The sequence below is a fragment of the Onychostruthus taczanowskii genome, unplaced genomic scaffold, assembly GCF_017590055.1.
Source record: "Onychostruthus taczanowskii isolate IOZ18803 unplaced genomic scaffold, ASM1759005v1 scaffold11, whole genome shotgun sequence".
NCBI classification, from domain to species: Eukaryota; Metazoa; Chordata; class Aves; order Passeriformes; family Passeridae; genus Onychostruthus; species Onychostruthus taczanowskii.
This window is the reverse complement of record NW_024497629.1, coordinates 14,694,388-14,720,716: the sequence shown is the minus strand read 5'-3', so window position 1 is coordinate 14,720,716 and position 26,329 is coordinate 14,694,388. Positions and strand designations below refer to the sequence as shown.

Here is a 26,329-nt window from a genome sequence, read left to right as displayed (position 1 = left end):
TCTTATTCAATCAGAACTTTTCTCTTTGTTTTCCAAAGGAGGTCCCCAGTGATTTTATAACAGACTCAAAACTCTGGGGCTGAATGGAAAAAAAACCCCTGGTAATCTAAGATGTTGGGTTGAGCTATTCCAGATTTACCCTGGTTTAATCAGCAGCAGAATTTAGCTCTTCTTAAGAAAATATAAGAAAGCTTGCATGTTGCAACAGGTAAGGAAGTAACAGAAATTACATCAAGTCCAACCCCATGTAATCTACGAATACTGGAGTTTTCAAACAGGTCATATGATCTAGTGTCAAGCAAAATATCTGATGAGAAATTAAGTGGGAGACAAAGCAGGGAATTTAAATTGTATTTGATTCTGCTTTTACTTACGCTGCTGTAAATCTACACCAGCCAAAAATCTGACATGTGGGACATAATACAGGAGAGTATCCTGGAAAAACCTACATGTAACTTCAATAAATGAATAATGCACTTTAACATACTGACAATAAAAAAGACAAAAAAGGAAATAAAAGTTAAGTGGAGTATATCCTAATCTGCGTTTAGGAAAAGAATATTTTGCAGAAATATTTTAAGTTCCAAACACCCAGGGCATTGTGAAATGAAAATATTCCTTTTTTTACTTAGCCTTAGAAACATTTCCTAAATATTTACTTGTCTGATAAATGTATAATTTTGTCTCTGCTTTATAAATAAAATACAATACCATTTACTGATTGGATGGATGACAAACAACAATTACCCAGAAATCCCTAATGGAGAGCATAAGCTTTTTTTGAAGTATTTATTTCATTACAACATAAATTGGGAGTACATAAAAAGCTTTACCTATACATGATTCAAAAATGAAACTATTAATACATCAGTTACACATATAATTCACCTGAACTGTGAACAGTGTCTAAAGAATTTGCATTAATCTGTTGAAAGTGGCAGCATTAACATTGTTATTTCATGATTTCACAGATTTGTTGAGGGTTTGTCCACTAAGACTTGAAAGCAAAGCAAGAGACTCCTGCAAAAGGTAGCTTATTAAACACTGTGGTGATTTGAGAAGCATTGCAGGTGTAAAATGTTAAGAAGCAGCAAAATAATTGGTAAAAACCTAGCCTGTTCAAGAAATATTTGGAAAAAACCTGGCCCTGTAGTCATCACTGCCTCACGTACATGTGAGGTTTCCCTTCCCTGCTATTTGTTTCAACTGGAGATACAGTAGGTACTTTTGACTCTGAATTCATCTCTTCCCTCCCATCCCTCACTCCCATTTCTTTCCTTTGAGTAATTAATGAAAGTTAGTCTCCAAAATTGTATGCTGTTGCAGTTTAGCCCCAGCCAGCAGGTCAGCCCCACACAGCCGCTCACTCACTCCTCCCAGTGATTTGGGGGAGAGATTCAGAAGAGGGAAATTGAGAAAACTCATGGGTTGAAATAAAGACAGTTTAATAACCAAAGCAAAAGCTGCACCTGCAAGCAAAGCAGAACAAGGAATTCATACACTGCTTCCCATGGGCAGGTAGGCGTTCAGCCTTCCCCAGGGAAGCAGTGCTCCAACACACATAGAGGTGACTTGGGAAGACAAACCACATCACTCCAAATGTCCTCCCTTGCTTTTTCTTCTCCCAGCTTTATGTGCTGAGCCTGACAACAAATGGTCTGCAATATCCTTGTGGTCAGCTGGGGTCAGCTGTCCCAGATGTGTCCCCTCCAAAGCTCTTGTGCACCACCAGCCTCCTTGCTGGCAGGGTGGGGTGAGCAGCAGAAAAGGCTTCGGCTCGGTGTGAGCACTGCTCACCAACAAAAGCATCTCTATTATCAGCACTGTTTTCAGCACAAATCCAAAACACAGCCCCATACCAGCTACTGTGAAGAAAATTAACTTGACCCCAGCCAAAACCAGCACTCCTGCTGATTCCCAATACAAGTGGGTTCATCCTAGCAGCTCTCAGTATTCAGTAGGCCAAACCAAATGAAACATGTGTGATCGCATGCTCTGAGCGCTCAGTTTTACTGAGCTTGTGTGTCAAATCTCTGCTGTTAGTAGCAGTAACATAAAGTCAGAATAGTTCCAGTAACCTAGTGAATGCACGGAACTATTAAAAACTTGCACTACATTACCTCAGAGTAGGAGCTGAGGCAGGACATAGGTAAAAACATACTTTGCTACAATAGTGCTCAGACTCATACTATTGGTAAGAGCCAAACAGCTGTTCTGCTAAACCAGTACCAATTCAGTTTGCAAAACAACAGCAGAAAAAACACAAATTAATAAAATGCTTTTTACTACAACTGCTCAACTGTACTACTGTTTCCCCTTCTTGTGTTTTCTTAAGTTTCCCAGGAGCAATGCTACTGGGAAAAAACAAAAAAGCCCAAAGATAGGATTATGTCTAGATCTGGATTAATTCCAGCAGAAAACACTACATATCAGTCCAGACACTAAGCACCAGCACCACTGTTTTGTGATAATGAAGGCTAACCCATTTATGGAGCAGTCAATGGAATACATGATGTAAATCAGGAAAAGCAATAGCCACTCACTAATAGTGGTAATTGGGATACAGCACTCTGAGAGCCAATCAAACAGCACAAGAGAGGTATGGCTTTCATGTGAGTAATTTATTCTTTCTTATCACTTTAAATTTTACCAGGTGTTTATTTACAAAGAAACTTTCTGTGGATAGAACTTACATCAGCAACTGCCCATTTTTAGCTGTTACTAGGGTATGACTAACATCCTCCCCATGTTGCTTAACAGAGCCAGTTTTGATCAAACAGGATTACTCTTTTGCCAATTACTTTTTTGACTTAGTTTCAAGTGTAAACAGAATCTGTACACATGATTTTGCTGCAATTAAGATTTCTATTTTACAGAACCAGTTAGTAGATGGAAACAGAAAAGTTTCACCGGTTAATAGCATTTCTTTATTGAAATCAGGATTTAGTTTTAGTTCAATGAAGGCTTTAGACATTTCATTGTTAGGTACTGCAATGCCTCTTTACTAAGGTGGCACCCCTGAGAAGAATCCAAATTACCTGTTTGGCCTCCCAGTACAGCCATAGAGTAGCTCACCTCAGACTGTTAACCCAAAACACAGAGCCTGTCTGCAAAAGCTCTCCAAAGAAAACATGTCTGATTGTATCAACTCGTACTAAATCTATGCTGAATTACCTATCCAGGAGGTGGGGCCTGGAATGTACTCAGAACTCTGTGTAGAGGTGTGTGAGCTTCTGGAGGAATTGCAGGAAGCTCAGCCCTGAGGAAGAGCCACAGGTGGTGGTCCCATGTACCTCTCCTGAACAGCCATCGAGGTCTGACAATGCACGCACACTCAGACACAAACTGCAAGGCCCCAGTTCAGTCCTCACTAAGCTTATGGGAATTCAAACCTAAATTCCCTACAGACAACCTTGAAAACAGAAGTAGTCTAGGGAGGAAAAATTACTCCCTGAAAAATTAGGGCAACTATCTCCTGTATGTCTCATTAAAATGGGAGGACTGAAAGATTCAGGGCAGGGCAGACTATGTCTCTAGCTAGTCTCAGATCACGCACTGAGGATGACTACCGTGACTAGCTCCAAGAGTTCCTTTAGTCCATTGATAATCAGAGGGTGGGAAACGTGGACTGAATGCTTGCAGGCTAAGGAAGCGCACACAGGTCTTCATGTTCCTACGCAAATACGGTACACTTCAGGCTACTCTAGAGAAAATGGCTGTTTTAAAAGCAAAACACACAGGCAAACACACCTTGAGGGTGACCTGGCCTTTTAGTCTGTACCTAAGTTAAACCCTATTATATCAGTGGTTTCTGGATATCCCACTTGGTAGGTAGGTGTGGAACTGCTCTGAGCAGCTCCAAATGGGTGGAGGGGAACTTCTCAGCAGCTCCACACGTCAGAGAGACTGTTGTTGCTAGGTTTAAGTAAAACTGTAGAGTTCTGGAATGACATTTTCAGTCCTTACATGCCTGAAGACTATATAAATTATGCTTTTAGTACCCAAGTTTGGAGGTGGGGGGAGTTTTTTTGTGAAGATAGAACTGGGGGAGAAAACAATTCTCAGCAAACCTGCCTCAGGCCTACCAGGGAGGAAACAGAGGCCACAGAGTAGGAAGTCTGGCTAGAAACACGCCTCTGTTGTTAATCATCAGGCTGTGACTATGCAGTGTACAAAGGAAACAGATTTGACAGACAGCTACTAATGAAGCCCAGACTCTCCCCACTGACACTGTGTACACAGTGAAAGCAGGTAAGCACTTGAATCAACTTTCTTTAAAAATTGGAGCTAGCAAAAACACAAACCACTGCAGGTTTTTTTAACACTTACTACTGTAGAAATGTATTTCTTCATAGTGTACAGAAATAAATATTTGAAGAAAGGATATGGTTCATTCTATCCCAAAAGTTTGTGGATTATTGTCACATCTTAAACCATGGAAACTTCTCAAAATTCATTCAGGAGCACTTTAATGCATTACCAGGATGAAAATGCTTTATTAATAGAAATGCAAAACCTGGCTTGATACCTCACTACACTGTAGTATAAGAACTATACTACGTAAGTCTTTGAACTATGAAATTGCCTCGTATTACAAGATAAAACAGATGTTTCCTTGTGTTCCTGGTGATGCTACTATTTCAAAATCTGGCCTAGCACTTACATCTCTAGTTTAAGTATGCACCTAAGCCTTGCATTACACAGCTTTAAATACTTTCTACAGTTAACAAAAAATTATGCTGAAAGCAAACATGTAATTTTTCTTTCCGGCTCAAGCTACAATGCTGTAATTTAATCTAGAGTCAATATTTCCAAGGATTCTCATCTGAGAATTAAATCAAATATTCTGTGAAGGATGTTAAATTCCACTGCACCAGCCTGTACTGAGGCTAAGATAAATGTCACACTCCACAGGCCTACAGCTCCTGCCTGGCTGATGCTTTAATTAGCTCACTAGGGAACAGGCTCACTTGGCTAAGAACTTCTAGGACTGGACCACTGTTTTCTATAGAATGACTAACCAGATCAGCTGCATTAAAATCCTGTGCAACAACGAGAAGAGGAAAAAAACCCCAAACAATAAAGAGAAGGAAAGAAGCATCTATGAAGGTCACTATTCTCTTTTGTACAGATGGTGTCTCGTGGGACAGAGCCTGCTGCCTTCCTTTGGAACTAGCAATTATGTGTAGGAATGCTAAAGTCCTGTTTAACAAAAACATCTTAATAAAACATAAAAAGATCTGCTTTTTTGGATGCAAGGTCCCTATGTCTTTCTAAAATATGAATCTATACTAGAGCTTTGAGTATAAACACTTCTCTTCCACAGTCTATGCGAGTTCCATGCTGAATATACAGCATTGTACCAGTAAAAACACAGGTCCTTTTTTCAGAAAAGGTTTCCCAGTGATTTACTATAAAGCTACAACATTTGCCTTGCCTACCAATTTTTTAAAAATATAAAATGTATAAAATAAATGCATGTGCCCTTTTCAATATAGTCGGTCTGTATAGACATTTCATGTTTTCCAGTTCTGAGTAACATGACAAAAAGTGTGCTCCAACTTCCCACAGGCAGGAAGAAGTTTTGTACGGTTTTGCCTCATTTGGATGCTGCCCCACAAACAGCACTCTTGGGCAGTTTAGAATCACAATGACAGCGTACGCCATCAGCAGGTACTGCAATTAACAAGGACTTATTGATTACAGCAATCATTAGTTCAAAATAAATAAAGCAGTCTCTCAATCAGGAAGTAACATCATGCTAGAGCACAATATAATCAATATGTGTAGCACATTCCTATTTTCCATGTCCCCTCTTTTGATGGTCTTGAAAATAAGTGGGAAAGGCCTTTTGCCACAGGTTGGTTTAGGTTAACCTTCCTTGACCTGCAGTTAATTAAAGAGCATATGAAGTACAAAGTTTTTCCCCAGCTCTAGTGGCATACATGGTCATGTCAATTGGTTGCAATTTGAACAGCTTCAGTTCATTTTTAATTCAAAATCTCTGATCAAGAAAAGTAACAAAACAGTATCTTTCCATACAGAAACATTGCCTTTTTCAATTAAAGAACATATCAACATTTCATATCTACCACAAAATGCCACACTTTAGAAAGGTAACTTGACTTTTTTTTTTCTTTTCATTCCAAGTAAAACATGTGGCTCACATTTGTGTTACTTAAAACATTAAGTTTGGTATCTGTTAAATCATCTGTGGTTGAAATTCCTGGGACTAATACAGTGCCACAGCTTCCTTAAACCATCTATTGCACCAGAAATGAAAGGCTGTGATGGAGATGTTCTTCCTATAGTTTTTAAACACAGGAAATAGTTGGTTTAACATGAAAACCAATGCAGCTAAACTATGTTGCCAGCAATGTTTATCCCTCAGTATCATCCCAGAGGGGAAAAAAACCACAAATGACAGAAAAGGCTCCAAGCCCAGATTGCAACTACGTGTAAACACACAAGCAACACTCATGTCCCATTATGACACTGTTGTCAAGAATATTTTGAAAATTCAGGTTTAAAAACATTTTTCTCAGATTGGGGATTGGCACAAACATAATCCAGAGATTATCCGTTATAGCAGCTTTTACTTTTGTGTGCTTGGCTTTTCACACAAAGCCCAGCAAACATGTGAAGAGTTACAACTGAGTTAAAACCAGCTCAACATCTTGATAGCAGAGAGGAGGAAAGGGGAAGTCCTTTTTCTCTGCAGACACCACAGAGAGGGTACCCTCTATAGATGGGAGTTTGTGGATCTGCAACCCAACTCCCCTGTCAGGAAGCCAGAGCCAGGCTGGCCACCTTACAGTGGGAGGGAGCCCTCCTGGTCCCCTGTTTTGTCCAGCCTCTCAGGCAGGGTAAGCACGAAGGGTAGGAGGACACCCTTGGCATCCAAGGGAGCTTTAAGAAGCTCCCCATCAAAGGTGCCCTTGAGCCCACCATCTGCTTCCACCTCACCGTCCTGGGCTAGGCTGAAGCGAAGGGTGCCGGTCCGGTTGACGCAGTAGATGGTGTTGCCCAAGGGGGCACAGCGGAAGGGCTGGATGGGGCCGCCGCTGGGCCGCAGGCTGGCGCACTGGCTCCAGCACTTGGCCACCGTGTTGTACCGGAAAACTTCAACACCGCCGCTCGTGCCGCCGCCTGGGCCCTGCTCCCCACCACGGCCACTGCTCACATCAAAGCGGTAGATGAAGCTCTTGAAGGCCACCATGTCAGCAGAGCGCCGGCGGCTGCTGTTGTAAGGGCACTCCTGCCACTCGTCACGCTTGGGGTCGTATTTGAGCAGGCGGTAGAAGAGGGAGCCCCCCGACACATAGATCTCCCCGTTGCAAGTGGTGGCCTCGTGAGCCACGGCAAAGGCACCCTTGGGCAGAGGTGCCACGGGGCTCCAGCGGTCGGCCCGCGGGTCGTACCTTTCCACAGTGAAGAGGCACTCGCCCCCCACAGCATAGAGGTAACCATCCAGGGCCAGCAGCTTGAGCTGCGAGCGGGGCTGAGCCAGCGGCCGCACCTGGCTCCAGGTGTCAGTCAGGGGGTTGTAGCAGAAGACCTTATCAGAAAGGCGGGCCCTGGGTTCGCTGCCCACCGGCCCAGTCACAATGCCCCCTGCAAGGAAGAGGTAGTTGTGGAGGACACACATGGCACAGCCCTTGGCATTGGCCTCCTCGGGCAGGCGCGTCAGCACCCTCCACTCACCGCTGCCCTCCTGGTAGTAGTGAATGAGTGAGCCACTCTCCTCCAGCGACACCACAGAAGAGGGACTCTGCGGCCGACTGCTCTCGCGGCTCTGTGGCCGGCTGCCACCACCCGGCCGCTCGAAGGCGTCGCTGACCTCGGCCACCAGCAAGCAGGGCCGGCCGGCATCCATACGCTGCTGCAGGATGAGGTCCCGCTCAGCGCCACTGAGGCGGCCGTAAACGCTGGGCTCCCGCAGCACCTCCAGGTAATGATCGCTCATGAAGCGATAGGCAGCCTCCCGCAGCTCCGCCAGCCGCTGCTTCTTGGCCAGGCAGAGGAGCTGGTAGCAGTTGCCGAGGCAGAGCTGGGCGCGCATGGCCTCGGCGGCACAGTGCAGGGCACAGGGCATCTGTAGGACGCGGGCGCCGCTCACCACCTCGGCCAGGTTGTCGTGCCGCACCTCGCCCATGCGGGCCGTGTACACGTAGTCGATGAGCAGCCGCAGCGCCCCGTAGCTCACGCCCTTCACCCGCAGGACGTCCCGTGAGGCGCGGGCACGAAAATAGTCACTTTTGGCCGCCAGCACCGACTTGTGCGCCCGAATACGGCGGCCCGACACCTCGATCACCAGGTCGGGCTCCTCCGGCGGCCGGTCCCGCGGCCCCACCACCTCCTCATCCTCCTCCTCCTGGCAGGCGGCGTTGTTGATCTCCCACTGGTTCTGCACCACTCGGCCGCCGGCCGCGGGCGGCTGCGGCTCGGCAGCGGCGGCGCTGAAGCAGAGGGAGGAGCCGAAGCCGCAGGGGGCGGCCGGCGTGGGCGGCGGCGGCGGGGGGGGAGCGCCGTTCGCGGCCCCGCTCTCCTCCTCCTCCGGGGCCGCGCCGCTGCCCTCCATGGAGCCGCGCTACCTGCGCCGGCGCCGCGCCTGGTCCGTGCGGAGCGCTGCCGGCCGCCGCGGCGCGGCCATCACCTGCGGGACAGACACGACAGCGCTCAGCATCCGCGCTTCTTCCCCCCCGCCTCCCAGGATTACTGTTCGGGGCCGCCGCTCTCGCAGGCGGGGCCGCCTCTGGTTTCCGGGGCTAAACCGCCGCTTCTCCTTTCCCCGGGGAATCCACCCTGCGGCTCGGCCGCCTCCTGCGCTTACTGCGCTAGCTCAGCCCCCGACAACCTGAGCTCCTTTGGTGGGACGGGGGATCGCCCCGATGAGCACCTCAACAGCCTGAAAAGTAATCCTGGTTTTCCCGTTGCTCTGCAGAAATATTAAGCAGTCTGCAGGCACTGCAATCCTTTTCATGACAACTGGTCCCCACACTGCGCTGGGTGATGCGCAAAAGTCTCCTCTAACGGCAGATACTTAGGAGTACAATCATAATGTATTCACCTTGTGCAACTGTTTCACTGGAAGGCTGAGGCTGCACTCTATTCTGGAAGGCGATTCCTCACTAGCCAAATTTGACTTTGCATGACCTTCAGGAAGTTCTCTTCATATCAGTGTTCCTCATATGCATTCCCCCTGTTTAAAACAAAAATATTATTTTTAAAATCGATAGATTCTCCATTTAGTTAGAAGTTTGGGAGTCTTAAAATTATGTCTCCTTTAATAATATATCTAGAATATCTTAAAGACACTGTAAGTATGCTAATAATCCTAAGTGTTTATGAAACACATGCAAGTATTTTTTCTTTACTCAGGACAAGAGCAATCTCACATTTGTGTAGCAGCATATATAGCTGTAAAGCATTAGCAAGGTGTTAATCAGACTTCACAAAGATTGCTTGTCAAAGATTCTGTTAATAAAAAGTAGAAGCAAGGGGAAAAAAATCACAATAGATAATTAGAACATGAAGTCTCTCGTGGGAAAAGGCAGGATACAGGGAGGGCATGGCTGTAAGTAGGTTAGTCCCTGTCAGCACAATCACCACCCAGTTGTACCTTCATTTCACAAATACAGTTTTTAGAATTTAATCAAGTGCCATTTCTTTGCCTCATGTTTGTTTATGAATTTCCCAGACTTGGAACCAAGCATCAAAACTTGGTTTAAGTTTTGATGAGTGATGCATAAAAATTGTCTAAATGTATTTAATATAATTATCTGCAGCCCTGATTCTATTTTAAGGAGGTTATTAATTTCCATTAAAATCCCCTTTGTCGGTTTTTTCACAGTCCTCAAGGAACACTCATTTCTATGTAAAATATGCATTGTGGCTTCCTTTTAGCAGACATGATTCATTTACCCTGTTAAATTAGCATTAGGGAGATTTAACTTTTTAATATTTTTTTTTTTTTTACTGAAAGCATCTCATTTCTATGTAAAATATGCATTGTGGCTTCCTTTTAGCAGACATGATTCATTTACCCTGTTAAATTAGCATTAGGGAGATTTAACTTTTTAATTTTTTTTTTTTTTACTGAAAGCAAAATTGGTAAGTGATATTGTCTGGAAATCCCTGACACAGACAGGAAATCTAGAAGCCTATACTTGCAATGCAAACTTTACTTAAATGATAGTATCAGTCTTCTCTTGTGATGCTTTATTTTGTGCACTTGCCTGGTAAAGTTTCTACTACATTTGATCACATTCAGTTATACTGAAATCACTGCTAAGGTTTGATTTTTGGGTATTGGAGAATTTCAAACCACAACAACAGCATTTTAAAACTTACTAGAATTAGTAGATCTCACCAACTTTGTATTTCTCATCTGAGTGTTTAAAAATCTGGGACTTAGGAACTTTCTATGACTGTATGAACTTTGGCTAGCTTTAGTGGCAGACTTCCTGCTGTCCAAAACCAAACTGTAAGTCAAGCTTTACTGAGTTTTCTCAGTAAAGTCTTAACTAGACAAAAAGAAATGCAGTGATCTGTGCGCAGTCAGTGTGTCTATGGAAGATGTACTGGGCAGCATCCCTGCTGATGTGATTATGTTTTTCATCTAGTCTTAACAGTACACAGAGCAACTACTGTAACTAACAATATTCTGGCCATTCCTGACACACCTCACTTCTGACACCACTTCTCCTAACTTCTATTTATATACCCCCCAACAAGAGGGACTGAGTAGCTTCATATAGTTTCATCTCTTGGTCATGGCTTGATTTTGCAAGTGAAACGATAAAGAAAAAGTCAAAGAGAATGCTACCAAAAATTAGAAGTATGGGTGATTATATGTGAGACATCAACTCCAATACCAGTAATATCTCTCTATGGTGAAATATATTTCTTGCATTATGTCCCAAAGGAAAATCACCATTTAGAATATTCAAAGTAGTTAAAACAATAACTGGGAAAACTTTTCAACTTTCTCAGCTAATGAAAAAAAAAAAAGGTGAGATCCTCCTCAAGCACAGTAATCATACCTTTTCCCATATTCAAATATCTGCTTGGTTTAGAAGTATGATTTGACACATCTGAAATGTTATTGAGAAAGAAGCTTGTAACAAAACACCTGTGTTAACCCACTACAATTCCCTTGAGGAATTGCGAGGAGAAGGAAGGATTGATGGCATTGCATGCTGATGGGAAGCAGCAGAATTCTGAAGAAAATTATCCTCTGGTATACCCAAAGCTAATTACCAAGAATATGCTGAATTTCATACTGAGCATGAGAAGGACTTAAAGCACCACATACAATTAAGGCAACAAGGAACTATATGGGGAAGCTGAAGACTTAGAAAAGCTGAAAGGGGGTTTGGAGGATTTTACCATTGACAGCAGTGACCATGACAGCAATGACCACTCCAGCAATCCCAGCACCTCTGTCTAGTTGAAAACAAAATACAAGAACTACACAAAGATGAAGCTGGAAAAACAATTCAGAGAAGTAGTGGAACCTTTCCATTATTGAGCAACACAACTGATCTGAGTTTAAAAGGTCATGGATTTAGTATGAAACAGGAAGATGCTGAAAGGGCCTGATGGAAATACAATACTTAACTCCTCCTCTGTTCTTTTCTTACCTACAGTGATCAAAGAGTTGTACTGCTGTTCTGGCAATACAGAATATTCAAAAAGTACAGGATTGCAGAAGATACTTGATAGCTGTGATGATTCAGAAGAATTTGACCACCCGACGATCTCATTTGGCTTAAAATAAACTTGGCTTTAACATTTTTTCAAAACTCACTAACAGGATAGGTACTGGAAAAGGAAGCAATCTATTGAGAGTACATGGTGCCTATGAACTGAAGTCACCTTTTATACTGAGGACTTTTAAGTCAGAAGCTGAATTACTTGGTCTGAAAATGTTTTCATTATCATGGGTTTGGTCTAGGGATGATGTAATGTTAATGAACAGAGGAGCTGCCAACAAACATGAACTGTATTTACAGACTTGGCAATGACACACAATATCCTGAATGTGTGGCCCCAACCTCAAATGCTGTGAGACACTGCTCAAGTAACAGCACAGATAAGAAGGCACAGTTTTTCTGACAGAGAAACTGTAATGAAGAGCTGCAGGTAAAGTTTCCTGGCATTGCATTCATTTGGCAGTCCTTCTGATAAAATCCAATTAAATGCTTGTATTGAATTGTTCTCTCCTCGTTTTTCTTGTGCAGTGCCAATACCCTTTGATCCAAACCACCTCCTCTAGCAAGACCCACTTTCTCCAGGGAATACATGCATTGGAGGAGGAGGAATTGGGTTACTTCTCTCCAGTTCACAAATGGGAATGGCTCTGACTCAGTCTCATGGTAAATAAAAGCAGTGCTTTCCCTACCATATTTACATAAGGAGGCTATCTTCCCCAGGAAACTTACCAGTTCAGAAATGACAGAATACCATTCTGCTCCACCTTAGTCCAGAAAAAATGCTTTTATAAAAACTTGGACTGCCAGATTTTTACTTCAGTAGAGAAGTCCCTTGGGATAGGGGTGTAATCTGATTGAGATGATTAAGGCATCTAAAGAGGCAGGATCATCAAAAGAGAAATAACATCCCTTATATTTATTTTAAAAACTAAACAATGACTTGAAAATAGAACTGGCCAGGGTGAAGTGTATGCAGTGTCAATGTAGAGTGGTTTGCATACTTATAAAAATAGTCTGCAACACGCCTGGTCACTGAGTAGGTCTGTGAAATTTGGAGGAAAAAATGTTCTTTTTGTAGACGGGGAAAACATCTAGAGTATTTCTCTGAAAGGTCCTGCACTGTTGGAGCCCATTACAGATTTAAACTCAATCTTTACCACTTGATTAACCTCCTATTTGTAAGAAAAAAGTACAATTATCTTTCAGTGTGCCACCTAAAAAAAAAAAAAAAAACAGCATAAAGAGTATTTTTTTTCTCTCCCTTTTTTAAAGTTAGGTATGTTACAATCCTAGTGTCTTGCCCTGACTGCTGGATATATGGCTTTTATAGTATTGCCTTTACATTCACGTGTGGATGCTAATTCTGACCTCTCAAGGTGCTATAATTTTTTGACAATACCTAATAGAGGTATGAATTGGTCTTTATCTCATAACTACAACATTTTCATACAACCACAAAGAAAAATAAACATTTAAGAATTGCAGCTTTTGACTACAGACCACACAAGAAACATTTGGACAGCAGTTCCTCATCAGAAACTTAGGGGAAGAAAAGGCTGTGTGTGTTTGGGCAGGGAGGAAGAGAGAGAGGAAATAAGTCATAATAAAAATATTATCAAAAGCTTGATTAAATCGATACTATAGCTAACAAATCTAAACCAAAAATATACAAGTTCTAAACAGTCACCATGACCAGAGAAAAGGTTTCCTAACAGTGATATCCATAGAGACAAACATTCTCTAAAAAGGAAACTATCTTTCTGAGTTCCTTCCAGTTTGGACTCTTAAGAAATAGTTAGGGAGGAGTAGTGTCTCTCAGGAGTTCTCACAACAAAAAGGAAATAACACTATTACAAAAGCATAATCTAGCAAAGATTAAGTGCAAGTTCTCTCCAATATCCCTCAGAGTAAAAAAAGTCTAAGAAAAAAAAGAACAATCAGAAACAAATTTTGAGTGATTACAATACCTTTGGGAAAAACTCCAGGGCTGATGTGGTGTTTTTATCACTAATGCACTACAGTATGGCATGGCAAAACCATACTGAATATAACAAAACTGCAAAGTTGCTGCTAATTCTACACAGGGGCTCACAACTACACTTCTAAATATGACAGCATGTGGTCATGTCTGTGATAAACTGAAGTTTGGTTGCTTTCATCATATCTGGGCACAGCTAACACTACATTAAATTGACAGCAGTACCAAACACACCAGTGTGGTGCTACAGCTGAAAGGATGAATGCAGTCCTTGCATGTGTGTACTGGGAAATACAGAGTACCCAGAGGGAAAATGTTACCTTTCCTCTACAGCATTAGTAGGTTTGCAATGGAACATGGTGGTAGAATGGATGGAAGCACGTATGCTCAAGGCTTTACATTTTGGAAGTAGCATTTAAAAATCTGTGAAGACAGAGAAGAGTACCAAATTATTTCAGACATTAAAAAATCCACTTTAGTGAGAGACTCAGAACAGCACTCTGAAACCAGACAAAGGCTTACTCTGTCTCCATGCTGCACACCAGCTCCTAAGCAACAAGGTGATACCTAGCCTAGAAACGCTCTAACAGCCACACAGCTTTGGAGAAAAGGTGGTTTGTGCTAGTAGCCTGGAGAACTAGTACAGCGAGCCTTAGTCAGCCTGAGAAATGCAGAGCTGACACTTCTTCAGGGCTTGGTATGTTTGATCTGTGACTTGATGACTGTGCACAAGTGTAGGCACATGAAAATTCTGTATGCTGAAGGCTTTTTTTTAGGCTGGTGAAGAAATTTTAAGCAAACGAAGTGTAAGTGTAAATAAAGCGAAAGATTTATGCTGCTGAGGGGAAATAAAAAAAGACAGCTAGAGCATATTGTGCTTAATTAAAGTTTTATTGATGAGGAGAGTAAAGGATGGGCTCAAGGAAACCTATAGAATAAAACCCAAAACGTGCATTCAGCTTAGAAAGATCCTGAGTGAGAAAACTGTCATGGTATAAATATTCAAAGACAAAGAAGTAACCCATGGAGAAATACACATTTTTATCCTGACACACACTTCTGTCAATACTCGGTTATGGTTCATGTAGGAGGCAGGATGCTGATCTACGTGGACATTTCATGTGAAATGGGAAGATCCTTATTCTGATTTGATGAAAGGGATCTTGAGTATGTACCTTGCTGGAAGGCACTTGGGAAGCAAGGGCAAATAAAATTTGACAAGAGAACACTAGTTGATCTAGAAATCCTTTCTGACCTTAAATTCTGAAAACTGCCATACACAGAAACAAAGCAAAGCATCAACTTGTGATGATTAAAAGCCTCATTTAAGCATTAGTGTGTAATGTACTGTAATGTGGTAATGTTGACTGCATACATGCTTTACAGTATTAAACTGTATTGTCAACAAATTGCAAACATATTCAAAGTCTCTACAAACACTTTGGCAATGTTCATGCTAACAAACAAGGAGGAGAATATCCACTGAGAAGCCAAGTCAAGCAAACCAGCAAGTTAGTTTAGACAGATTTTTGAAAATTCAAGTAGAGTCAGCCTTGGTTTTTCATTCCAGATCAGCACTTGATCTCCATAAATGTACTACACTCTGCCAACACACCTGCCCTGTATTGCGTTTAATACAGAAGATGGGGCAAAAATTTTGGACGAAATTAAATTCCTGCTCTAAGATAAAACTAGATTTTGATTTTATATCATTATGGAAAGGACATACAGATTGAAGAGCCCAAAGCACCAGAAATAGGCCCAAATATGTCACCACTGTGCTTGAGAAAGACCAAATGTGAGAGGTAACAACAGACTTCAACGAGAAAGAAACAGTCCCATTTTTCTGAGATTTATACCTAGGAAAAGAAAGTAAAAGAAAAACTTCTAGAGAAGACAATAATGAAAATACTTTTTTCCCAGACAAACTCTAGATCTGGTACTTAAGAGAAAAAAAATCCTCCACTTTTAGAAACTGAACAGTTTCACTGGTTTATTGACAAATTAAGTAAGTGATGTTAAGAAAGGCAGAGGTTCTTTTAGATACATTATGAATGGCACCCTTCCCATTTTTGGAGCTCATATATGGTTTCTCTGCCCAGATACTTCTTCAAACTTAAGGTTTAAGTCATTCTACTTGCAACTAAAAATTACATTACAGGCAGTTTGATTTCAAGAAAAATTCCAGGTTCCTGCAGACATTGTCTCTACACAGACTTTGGACTGGATTCAAACACGGAGAGACCCGCCACAGTGCTAAACAGCAAAGGCTGACTTTGAGGGCAGGTTTATCTGGCAGCTGGCAATGTAGCAAAGATGTAAGACCTAAGACAGCCAGATCAGATAGCAGAGCAAAGCCTCCACCATGACAGCCCTAATCTGAAAGAAGGAAAGTAATCAGCTTGCACAGACTTCTCTCTGCCATGGCAGAAATGCTGCTGGTATACTTTGCTGTTGGTCTTACAACTGTGACCTACTAGGTTGCCCACAGGAGTTTGACTTATTTTATTTCATGAAAATCAGGCCAAGGCGGATAGACATAGGGCCATATTCCCACACACCTCCCAGGATGCACCTCCCAGTTCTCCTGCAAGAGAGACTGATGCTGTGTGTCTGAGCTGCACAGCACTGCTGTAACAGCTCCTGGAATGGAATCTGGAACATATACACAGGTTCTGCACACATAAGCATGGGTGGGTACAATTACATGCCAACTGACTTGGATCCTCAAAAATAAGTGCATGAGAGCTACCAAGGGCTGGCCAGTAAAGACAATGGTGATGAAGTGCTTAGCTTGTGCAATCAGGGGACTTTAGTTCTTGCTTTGGGTGCCTCAGCCCAGAATCCTCTGCAAAATATACCTGAATTACTTTAAAAGATAGCAGTACTGACTTTTGCTGCTACTTTGCCTTTCTGTACAATAATTAGAGCTCTGACCAAGCCCCATGGGAAACTTGTCACTACCCCTTCCTTTGCCTGACAAGACTAAAATCCCTGAATATCAACCAAGTGCCCAAACCATCAAGTCTATGAAAGAAGGGTCACTCTTCTTCAGACTAAAGCAGTTATTAGTTTTCAGAGAAACAATAAAAAATGTTTTGGAGGGTGAGGAAGAAGAAGAATCCTGGGTTCTGCTCCCTGCCAAAACAAAAGCTTCTGTACTTTGTCCCATTGCCTTTAGTGGATTTGGGCTCAGCTATATTGCCTGGAGATCTAAGCCATTCTGGCTTGTGCTAGGATTGAAAAACACTTGTGCTGATCTCAAAGCAGAAACGCATGTGCAGTCATAGGTACTTTTGCAGCAAGCCTTTACTATCAGGAGTACCTGGAGGCTGTCAGCCCAGATTTCACCAAACAATGGGAATGCTTTTAGCAGCAATGATGCAACTGAGGGCTTAACAAAGTATGAAATGACTTTTATGTAATCATTGGAATTAAAACAGGGAAAGAAGAGAAAATTGAGTGTAATGCATGCTGTTTACATTAGTAGAAGCTAACACTTGCTGACCATTCTGAGCCAGAAATAAAACAGGTTTCTATTAAAATACTCTTATTATCAAGGGCTGACACTTTCTGACTTTCTGCCTTGGGTGCATAGCATTTTTACTATAATGTGAATTTCATATGCTGAGCCTGAGTGTTCAGGCAAAGGTTTTCCTGGCACTAATTTCTCTGACTAGGGCTCGACTTCTGCAACAAGAATTTAGAGGAGGCAATTCGGTATCTCCCACTATAATGTTTTTTTCCACTGAATGAGGCAGACAGGTATCTAAATTAAAGGGACAGAAAAGATTGCCTGGTTATCTAATCCTATTCCTGCAAGAACAGGCCAAAGAATTTTACTCCCGTACCAAGCCAGTAACTTCTGGATGAATTAGGTCAAAACATTGTTCTGTTCAGATCATTCACCTCACGTCTATTCAGTTTCTCTGTTTTGGCCAATGGCCTTGATGGAAAAGCAGGTGTCAAATAGATCATCCTGAATACCTTGAAGAAATGTACATGCTGCTTTTCACTTTGGAATTCTCTCCCCAGAACGATTCTTGCTCTTTCTGAAGAGACATACAGACCGGCAACACAACCATGAAGGGCAATTATGATCACGGGACTGTCCCTGCTGCTTTTGGACTTTTTGACACAGAGTAGAGGTAAAGACTGTAGTATGTCTGACTACTCCATGACTCAAACTTATCATTTTCAAGTGCTACATAATAAAGGGTTGCTAATGCATGCAGTTAAATATACAGCATGTTCAACAGTCACAGTGCCATCCTTGCATTTATTAGTTTGCAATCTGGACAGAGGTGTACAGCCAGGACCCGGAATAGGAAGTAAGACTTTTATATCAGAATGCTGAACACAGAGAGATGTTTGGTTTTATGGTTATGATTTGGGAGCTGTGAGAAGAAGCTTAGATTCAGGGATCCTAGTTTGTGGTTCTGACCATTTAGAGATTTTGATGTTTCAGTCAGAAGTCTAAACTTTGGTTGCTTCTGACTAGAAAGATTTTAGATACATATCAGCAACATCTCAAAGCAGATCCTGAGGCTTTTCAGCCAGTGTCATGGGAAAAGCTGCCTGATTTTGGAGGTACAATCCAAGTGTTTATTTCCCACAAGGCTGCAAAATGTCTTGGCAGAAATACTGCCCAGGTATTGGACTAACAGATTCTTCCAACTCTCTTGCCTGCCTCAAAGGTCATTCACAGAGAATGAGTGGTACAGACCTCATCCTGAACAACAAGAAGCAGCAACAGTGAATTTTATCACATGAATGCACATGAACAGTCTTTGCCCTCATTTTCCTTAGATCAAAATTTAAAACTTCTTGGGACACATGGCACTGACAAACTCCAAAGCTCACAATACAATACACTCAAATGACATTTACTTTTGCTGTTTCTGCATCTACTGTGGAAACCAAACTTCAAAACTCAATTATCAATTGCCATTGAAGAACTATGTTTGTGTACTGCTCATTTCCACGGCTTTGAAGAGAATGAAGCTTGTGATAGTAGCCTGGAACTAGAAACTGCCACCTAAGTTTCACAGAGAATTTTGATAAAGCCAGAGTGTGACATCACCTTAAATCCCAGCCCCACTGCAGTCAAGGAAAATTCCCATTAACTTCATGAGCATCTGGATTTCTTACACTGTTGTTCTGGGTTTGCATGGCAAGGTTTTGGCAGTGGGAGGGCTGCAGGGGTGGCTTCTGTGAGAAGCTGCCAAAAGCTTCCCCATGTCTGACAGAGTCAGTGCTAGCCAGCTCTAGGACAACCATCCCTTGGCCAAGGCAGAGCCCATCAGTGATGGTGTGGTGGCCTCTGGGATCCTAAGAGTTAAGAAGAGGAACAAGTTACAGCGCAGGAGCAAACTGCAGCCAAAGAAGACAGGAGTGAGAATATGTGAAAGAAACAGATCTGCAGGCTCCAAGGTCAGTGCAGAAGGAGAGGGAGGAGGTGCACCATGCACTGGAGCTGAGATTCCCCTACAGCCCATGGTGAGGCAGCTCTGCCCCTATAGCCCACAGAGGTCAATGGTGGAGCAGAGATCCACCTGCAGCCTGTGGAGGATCCCACACTGGGACAGGTGGATGCTGTGGATGCCACGATCCTGTGGGAAGCTCACACTGGAGCAGATTTTCTGGCAGAGGGCCCATGCTGGAGCAGTCTGTTCCTGAGGGACTGTACCCAATGGGAAGGACTCATGCTGAAGCAGTTTGTGAACAGAAGCCCATGGGAAGGACTTATGCTGGAGAATTTTTAGGAGAACCTTCTCCCATGGAGAGACCCCTTGCTGGAGCAGGGGAAGATTGTGAGGAAGAAGGAGCAACATAAACAGCTGACAGATGAACTAACCACAATGCCCAGTCTCTCCCCCTGTACCACTGGGGGAGGGGGAAGGGTAAAGAATTCAAGTGTATAGTTGAGCCTGGGAAAAAGAGAAGTATGGTGGGAAGATGTTTTTAAGATTTTGGTTTATTTCTCATTATCCTACTCTGATTTCCCTAAGTCAACTCTGTTTTGCTTGTTACTTGTGAGTGATAGCTCACTGTGCTTATCTTGACCCATGAGACTTACACTTTATTTTCTCTCCCCTGTCCAGCTCAGGAGTAACAGAGCAGCTTTAGTAGGCACGTGGCATCCAGCCAGGGTTAATCCACACAACTGTACAGACAAATGTAAACGGTAGCTTTTTTTTGAACTAAAGCAATGCAGGGAGTTGCAGTAAAAAGAAAAGATGAAAGAAAGCTACAGGATAAGAGAAAAACTCTCCCAAGAATGGATTTGTCTTTGACTGATGGAATCAGAACATTTGTTTCACATGCCACTCCCATAGCATAGGGTTGGCTTTTAGTTCTTACTGTCTAACACCTAAATATGGGCTGCAAAAATAATAGTCCATTTCCAGAGCTTAGGTCCTGTTTTTTCAATCTACTTACAATAAAGGGGGAAAAAGAAAAAAGCAGAACTGCTTCCAAGAAGAAAAAAACAAAACTATTGTATAACTCTGACAGGTTGATAGTTTGAAATGATTCAGAAGTCCAGGAGCCTGCCAGCAGGCAGATCAGCAGAGATCCAAAGCTGAGATGCAAAACTTACCTAGCTCCTTAAGTACTCCCACAGGAGTCAGTGCCCAGAAAAACAACTAAGAGCTTGTGCTAAACTACGAATGCATAAATGTAAAATAACTTCAATTAATGCAAATCATGTTGTGACAGACAACGTAACAGCATGGAAGCTGCTTGACCAACATATGCTGATTTGTATAGAAAGATTGTGGTTTCTGGCGTGTTTCCAAGTGAATTAAAAAAGGCTGTCAACCTGTCTGTTTCAGCCAGAGGCACAGCAATGGCAGCTTGTGAAACATCCCACCTGAAAAGCATTCCACCACTTCTTCCCCTGACACATGCTGCAAAATCTGTAGAACCACTGGATTTTTTCTCGTGCTTGTTTTGCATTAAATAAACTGACTTAACCAATAATGAATACTGCCATCCTCACTGAGGAGGTATAAGAAAGAGACTGGGAAGTACCAAATGTGCAGTGCAGAATAAAAACACCCAGCCAGCTCTTTTTTTGCATTAACATTCAATCACCCATATACAATACTGACCCAGTCTTGTAATCCTTCCAAAGCCAAAACTGCCAGTTAGCATCCAAGGAGCATTTTAGGATGAAGAAAAGGGTGCAGCATTGCCAATCAATTGGTCCTGATCCTGCAGAGAGTTACACACAGATTTAAACACTGCTCACAGGACTAGCCCCACTTGTACTGCCAACATCTGCAGTGTAAACTGAGTGCTTGCTTAATTAACTGCAGGAGGAAGGCAAAATCTCTGCCCATTCACTGTGTTGTCACATGGGGAAGAGTTCTGGCACAGGGAATCCGGCAGGAATGTATGGCCAGGCTAGGGAAAGAGCAGGGTCCCTTCCTGCTCAGTGAGAGCTCAGTCACACATCAGGTTAAACTGGTTGTCAAATCCTGAACTGCTATAAAGTAATTCTTCTTCAGTGAAAGGAACTAATCATGCCTGCTTGCTGACAAAACAACACTGAGACCAAACATGAAGCAGAAACAATAGATGATGACAATTTCACTGAAAAATAAAGCACCAAGAGTAAAAATGTCATGTCCTGAGAAGGCTAATGAGATATAATACAATGAAAATGAGCTCATTTTTTAAATGGGTATTTTCAAGGATGTGAAGTGGCATAAAATTACTTCTCTGCTTCTGTTCAGAGGCAAGAAACAAACACCCAACTGCAATGCTGTACAGTGTCAGTAGGGATAAACAGAAAAATCCCTGCAAAATCTACAAAGTATCCCAACAAGAAAAAAAAAAAAAAAGGTATTAAAAAAAAAAGTTTAATTCTATCTTAAAAGAAATTGCAGGATTTCCTTTCATGTTTTATTATACCCTTCTTTAGCAGTCAGCTGCCTTTAATATCCTCTTGCAACAGGATACTACAGGATGCTGAAACCCCTGGTAAGTAGGATCTGGATGCAGTCATCTCACCACATCGTAGTCTCTATGGTAACCTAGGCCAGCCCTAAATACTATAATCCTGCTTTACTACAGTAAAGCCAGTTAATGACTTTAATTGAATGTTCCTGCCAAACAATGGTGCTCTAATATTTATTGATATTTCAAGTCTGTCCATCTCTTTGGACTATTTGTTATATGGAAAAGTGATGCAAACACAGGTTTTTTAAAAGAAAGGAAGCTACTACAGATTTCAGCTTTTTGGTATTATCAAGGTGCAGTCCTGCAAACTCACTCCAGCTTCTAAGTGGCACCACTGACTTCAGAGGCTCCACTGGCAGGAGCAAGTCCTGCAGAGCACAGAGGAGCTGGGGCAGGCATGGGAGCAGTCCTTGGCTCTTGGCAGGTTCTCATCAGACAGTGCCATTAGCAGTGGATGACCAGAGCATCCCACTGGCATGCACTGATGTCCTAATTAAAGAGTGAATAAATGCTGTGTGATGGGTCCTGGGAAGAGGAGAACACAGAACAAGCAGGATGGGCCAAGCAGTTAAACAAGGGAGGAAATATTGCTTTGTCAAAACCACTGACAATTTAATTATTATTTTCCACGAATATTCCACTTAATTCCTTTTTGGGAGACAGATGGTTAAGTCCCTGGAAAACAGAGAAGCCCTTTTGCTCCTCAAATCATACAGAAAGATTGTTCTATTTTATTGCTATTCTATTTTTTTATTGCCCTACTTTTTTTCCCTAGCTTTTTGCTCAGGTTTTCTATTGTTTCGTTTAATTGCTGTGGAAAAGCTTTACAAAATATTATTATGTCTAGAGGGTTTTATTTTTTTCCTGATGGGTGAAAAAAGCTAGCTATAGGATTTAATGCTATCATTTTCTGTACTACATGTGTGTAAGTTTGGGCTCAGAAGTCTGCTTTTTGTTGCTTTAAATCACCGGACATAAAAATCTACCTACTGAAATTCAGTACAAGTTTTTTTGAAGCATCTTCCACCCTGCCAAATCCGGCACGCGTATGTTCACCCGGGCTTGCGTGTGCTTTTAGTAGGATGGGGTAGCACGCCATGAAGAATTTATAGCGGGAAGCAATCTCCTGCTGTTACACATCCATAAACGTAGTGTAGAGAGTCATTTAGATTTTTAATAGGTCAGGATAAAAAAGAAAAAAAATAAAATACGCAGGCATCAGGGTTGGCTCCTCTGCGACATATGGAGAAGGGATATGGGGGTACGCCCGGCCTCCCCGCTGCCCAGAGGAGGTGGATTAAGGGGGCCAGAGGAAAGAGAGAAGAAACACGATTTAACCTGACAGTGCTCCAGCAGCCCCTCTCACACACACGCGGCTACCGTGGCTCCACGTCGCGGTCCGTACCGCAGATTTCGGCAGATGCCGGCACCAGCCCTCCCCGCAGGCTCCGCGACCCCGGCCCGCTCCCGCCCCGCTGCCTCCCGCTCACCTTTCGGGGCGGCCGCCGAGCCCCGCGCCGCTCCGGGGCACTCCCCTCCCGAGCGCACGGCCCCGGCGCCCCGCGCACGCAGCGGAGCGGGAAGGCGGCTGCAGCGGCGCCGCGATGCCAGGCGAGGCAAATGGCTGAAGCGCGGGGGCCGGGCTGGCGGAGGGGCCGGGCGGGCGCGGGGCCGCGCTCAGCCCCTTTGTTCGCCTGGCAGGCGGAGGGAGGAGCGGGCACGGACCTGTTGCTGCTGGCGGCGGCTGCGGGCGAGGGGCAGCGGCCGAGCCGGGAACGCCGCGGGCTGCCCGCGCTGCCCCGCGGCGCTGAGGCGGGGCGGCCCCACCTGCCCGCGCTGAGGAGAAACTCCCCCCGTGTGGCGCCGGGCGGGGAGCGCCGGGTCCTCCCTCACCTCCGGGCGGGGCCGGGGAGCCGTGCCGGGGGTAAGCGGGGCGGCGGCGCCGCTCCTGCGTGAGGCAGGGCCGGGGGTTTGCCGCAGGAGCCGCAGCGCAGCGCCCCGGCTGGAGCCCCGCGGGCCCGCGGCCCCGGCACCGCCCGCCCGCCGGCACCGCCCGCTGGCCGCGGGAGGCGGCGGGGACGCTGCCCGGACCGAGCTCCGCGTTAATTCAGGTGCCTGCCGGCGCAGGTCCCATTTTCTCTTGCGCGTCAAAGCCGAGACTCTCACCAGGATTCCCAGAATTAGACCCGCTTTTCAGTTTCTTAAAAAACATTTCACATCACGTTATTTGTACTCTGGGTCTGCTCCCGACACAGGCAGTGGTACCTATCCCAGCTCAGGTCCCAGCGCAGGCTGCAGTTTGATTTCTGCCGAGACAGCAGACGTGCCGCCCTAATCCCTGACCCATTTCTGGTGCTGGGATATATCGTATTGTCTTTGTAGCATATAGTTTTCCTATGATGCTGCTGTCCCAGAACACTGTTCATCTGCAAGGTTTCTCTTTTTCCCTCTCCACGGACTCCAGGGACCTGTCAGACTGGTTCCCCTGCAGTGCCCAGTGAGTGGCTCCTGGCCTTGGGAGACACTCCTGAGCAGACTTAAAAAACTACCACCACCTCCTGTCTCAAATTAACCTGACAATTAATTGCTTCTGTGCTGGCAGTGTGGCCATTGCAGCTATATATTATTCCAGCATCATGGGTGTGATGGCTAAGCATGGTTGGGTGTCTTCTCCACCATTTTGTCCCAATGCTTCTACTTTTTAACATCAGTTGTGCTAAAAACTCTTATGTGTTGGCTTAGCACTTAATAAACTAAAGTACTTGCATGCAGTGCTGGGTAACTGTAACCACTTGAAACCCTTGGCTCCACTCACATTGTGCTCTGACTTCAGAGCAGCTCTTAACCAGTGGGCTGGTGTTCAAGCAGAGGTCGTGTCTCATCTCCACTGAGAGAGGCAGCACTCTTCTGGGAGCTATAAAATAGATCAGCAACAATCATAAAGTGTCACCAGGGTTTTAGAAGATACAGTAACCACAACATGTGGCATTAGCATAACTGTGAATTTGTCACTATCCCCTGATTTGGTTCCATTACAAGGTTAGAATGTAAGTTTTGTACATGGGTTTATTCCTGGCTAGCTGGAAGAAATTTCCATGTGATACAGAAGATCCATTAAAACCTGCCAGAAATAACTCTTCTCTCTGACATCAGGAATTAATATTCTTGCTGTTTCATGCTACTTTAAATACTATATAATTCAAGATGACACTAAAATTAGACAACCGATACAGCTATGGGAAATTATTTTCACTTTTAAAATCTCTATTGTTCTATTTCTCTGTGGAGTATTGTCTCTCCTTAAGGTGCCTCTCTTCTGTTCATACTGATGAGAGTTATGTGGCTGTGGCAGCAGTATAATATCTGAGATCGTATAATTCTGACTCATGCTTTCTGAATACATAACGATTTTAACCACTACTGGATTTTCTTAGCTTCCCTTCAGGTTTAATTGCCACATCACATTCCAGCATGAGTGTACACAGAGGTGCCTGAGGTGTAGTTTGTGGAGACAATTTGAAAACCTGTGGTGGGTAGGAAGTAGCATATTGTGATTTTATGGGCCATACTTGCCCCTGTGGATGGAGCCAGCAGAAGACCTATTCAAAATCCAATTCCATGGAGATCCTAGCCTGACGAGTCAGGTAGCACTTGGCTATTGCAGACTTTATCCTCTGCCCTCAGTGAACATTGCCAGAAGCAGATCAGGCAAAATGATCTCAATTCTGCTTTGTGCAAGTTCAGCTTTGTGCAGCAATTCCCTGACTTTGTAACTCAGTCTACTTTCTTCCCACCAAGTTTCTTCACAGCTCCCCATGCTCCTTTATCATTAAACCCATTAGTGAAAACAAATATAAAGGAGTTGCTGACCTCTTAGCATAACTTTTGCAAAATACTGCTGCTCTGTGGATCATAGGCCAGGACACTTGCCATGGAGAACAAGGCTGCTCATCAATTAGCCTCACAGTTTCTCACAGAACTGGAGGTGATGAGAAAACTGGGACACGCATTGTGGAAACCATCTCAGTTTTAGTTGCTTGATTTCCCTACTTAACCTGAGTTCCCAAGGCTCCATTTATAATTGATGTACAGGAATAACTATGTCTGAAGGGCAATTTTTCTCACCTATCTTTGACATCTTATCTTAGGATGAGGTGAATCATCCTTTGGTATTTCTTATTTTTCTCCATTAGCTGTAAAATCAGACTGGTACAGCTGTAGACAATTTTTAAATGTCTGAATTACGTGAGATGAATCATTGTCCCGGTGTAGAAAAGACCTTGTCCTAAAGAAATCAGGTATCACACAGTTCACATGATATGTATTTTGGTGCTGAAATGCATTTCTGTAGCCAGTTGATGCAACAAATATTCAAGGGGACTGATAGATTATTGTAATCCTGCAATGTAATGGCCATCAGGACTTGCTGAGATCCTGTGTTCTGCAAGGGGCAGTTAGCCTGGGGCAACAACAGCAGAGTGCTGAGTAGAGGCAGGAAGGGAAGCATTTGCTGTGCTCTGTCCCAGAAACCTCAGGTGGCCCCTGCCCAGTCACACACAGCAGACTTCCTTCTGGACATGCAGCCCTTGCTCTGCCTCTCTCACGTACCAGCAGTGGCGCTCAGTAATTAAAAGGAAATACAGTTTGAAACAAAAGAATTTTATCA

General features: G+C 43.6%; 1 protein-coding gene across 2 annotated transcripts; it reads right to left on the bottom strand.

The window, feature by feature from the left end:
* On the bottom strand, positions 1 to 23,545 carry KBTBD11 (kelch repeat and BTB domain containing 11). 2 transcript variants are annotated; one of them, XM_041421456.1, is made up of 3 exons: positions 23,389 to 23,545; positions 9,071 to 9,202; positions 1 to 8,656 (listed from the first exon to the last, which is right to left on the bottom strand). In XM_041421456.1, exon 3 carries the CDS (start codon positions 8,579 to 8,581, stop codon positions 6,812 to 6,814), a length of 1,770 nt encoding a protein of 589 aa, XP_041277390.1. In that variant the 5' UTR covers positions 8,582 to 8,656; positions 9,071 to 9,202; positions 23,389 to 23,545; the 3' UTR covers positions 1 to 6,811. The 2 variants fall into 2 exon arrangements, with proteins under 2 accessions (XP_041277390.1, XP_041277380.1); XM_041421446.1 differs by lacking the exon at positions 23,389 to 23,545 and adding an exon at positions 23,154 to 23,265.
* Between the last annotated feature and the right edge of the window lie 2,784 nt (positions 23,546 to 26,329).

What these genes read in the sequence shown, in the direction of transcription:
- KBTBD11 (XM_041421456.1), bottom strand. Translation starts at nt 8,581, where the DNA reads ATGGAGGGCAGCGGCGCGGCCCCGGAGGAGGAGGAGAGCGGGGCCGCG.